The 1,281-nt window shown below is 39.1% G+C and overlaps 1 protein-coding gene across 1 annotated transcript; it reads right to left on the bottom strand.

Annotated features, from left to right (window-relative positions):
- Positions 1 to 459: 459 nt before the first annotated feature.
- LOC149566570 (uncharacterized) lies at positions 460 to 1,043 on the bottom strand. The gene is made up of 2 exons (XM_089817419.1): positions 869 to 1,043; positions 460 to 729 (listed from the first exon to the last, which is right to left on the bottom strand). Exons 1-2 carry the CDS (start codon positions 1,012 to 1,014, stop codon positions 489 to 491), a joined length of 387 nt encoding a protein of 128 aa, XP_089673545.1. The 5' UTR covers positions 1,015 to 1,043; the 3' UTR covers positions 460 to 488.
- Positions 1,044 to 1,281: the final 238 nt, after the last annotated feature.

The following is a 1,281-nucleotide window of genomic DNA, read 5'->3' as shown; positions in this document are numbered from 1 at the left end:
TGCCAATTTTCTCCAACATGAGGTCAAGGCAGTGTGCTGCACAAGGGGACCAAAATATGGTGGGGTGCCTCTCCATCAAAAGTTTGCCTACAACAATTTTAAGATAATTACAAATTCAAATTTCAAACATGTTAGAACTTAGGAAACTTAGAAATTCTAAGTTAGAATTAGAAAAAGTTCAAAATTCAAATAAATTTATTTTCAAAACTTAAAAAGTTAAAAGTTTACCTGCAGCAACATAACTTGCTGCATTATCCGTCACCACTTGCACCACATGTTGTTCCCCCACCTCTGCTATAACTTCCTCAATAACCTCACATAAGTATGTGGCGTTTTTTACACGAGCAGAAGCATCAATGGATTTGAGGAACATGGTATATCCTACAAGTAACAAAACAACGAATTATAATTGCTATTAGCAATCAACAAATCAAAATTTGAAATAGTCAATCACGATTCAAAATTATGTATGTAGGAAAGTAGAATGATCAATCACCTCCACAAGATACAAGAAAATTGAGGAGTGTTCTTCCCCTCCTATCTGTCCAACCATCAGTCATGATGGTGCAACCCTTTTCGATCCACTCCTTTCGGTTGTCCTCAAGCTCATGCCTCATATCCTCAACCATTTCCTCCAGGAGGTATCCACTCAACTCAGCCTCAATTGGGGCTTTAAACCCCGGACCACAAATGGTAACTGCATCTATCATGTTCTGCCAATAAGGAGTCCTGTCACAAATAGATAATGATATTGATTAGAAATTTAGATGTCAAAAACTAAAATCATAAAACAAGTAGATATAATTAAAGTTTTACTTTTACTTTTAACTTTAACTTTGAAGATAACAAAGAAAAAAGAATCAATTACCTGGCTGCAATAAATGGAATGTTGCAAAAGTACCAGAATTTGCAAATCTCTTTTCTGGCAGCATCATGAATCTCCTTGTTCAAACCCATGCCCTCAAGCATGGGTTGGGAGCCAGGAGTAGTGCGGGGCACAAAGTAACTATCCATTCTGCTTTTCCGCACTCTAGGCCGCAATAGGTTGGTGTTGGACTCTGTCTCAGTATGAGACCAACTACCACTAACACTCACATGAGCACTAGCACTAGGATGAAAAGGAGGCCTAGAAGAACCCTCTCCAACACAACCTACGGATGCGGAAGCTGATGCAGATGCACTTGCAGATGTAGATGCGGTTGCGGATGTGGGAGCACGGGAGCCAATACCTCTTAACCCTTCAAGTTGCATTTTCTTAGTCAACTTGTCTTGTTCAATTTT

Source organism: Cupressus sempervirens, chromosome 3 (assembly GCF_028749045.1).
Source record: "Cupressus sempervirens isolate cs-2001-9-10 chromosome 3, ASM2874904v1, whole genome shotgun sequence".
NCBI classification, from domain to species: Eukaryota; Viridiplantae; Streptophyta; class Pinopsida; order Cupressales; family Cupressaceae; genus Cupressus; species Cupressus sempervirens.
Note: the sequence above shows the minus strand (reverse complement) of the source record. Positions and strands in the feature narration are given on the sequence as shown.

What these genes read in the sequence shown, in the direction of transcription:
- LOC149566570 (XM_089817419.1), bottom strand. Translation starts at nt 1,014, where the DNA reads ATGGATAGTTACTTTGTGCCCCGCACTACTCCTGGCTCCCAACCCATG. An exon ending in ATTCCATTTATTGCAGCCAG is followed by an intron (nt 730 to 868) that starts GTAATTGATTCT and finishes TATTTGTGACAG; the next exon opens with GACTCCTTATTGGCAGAACA.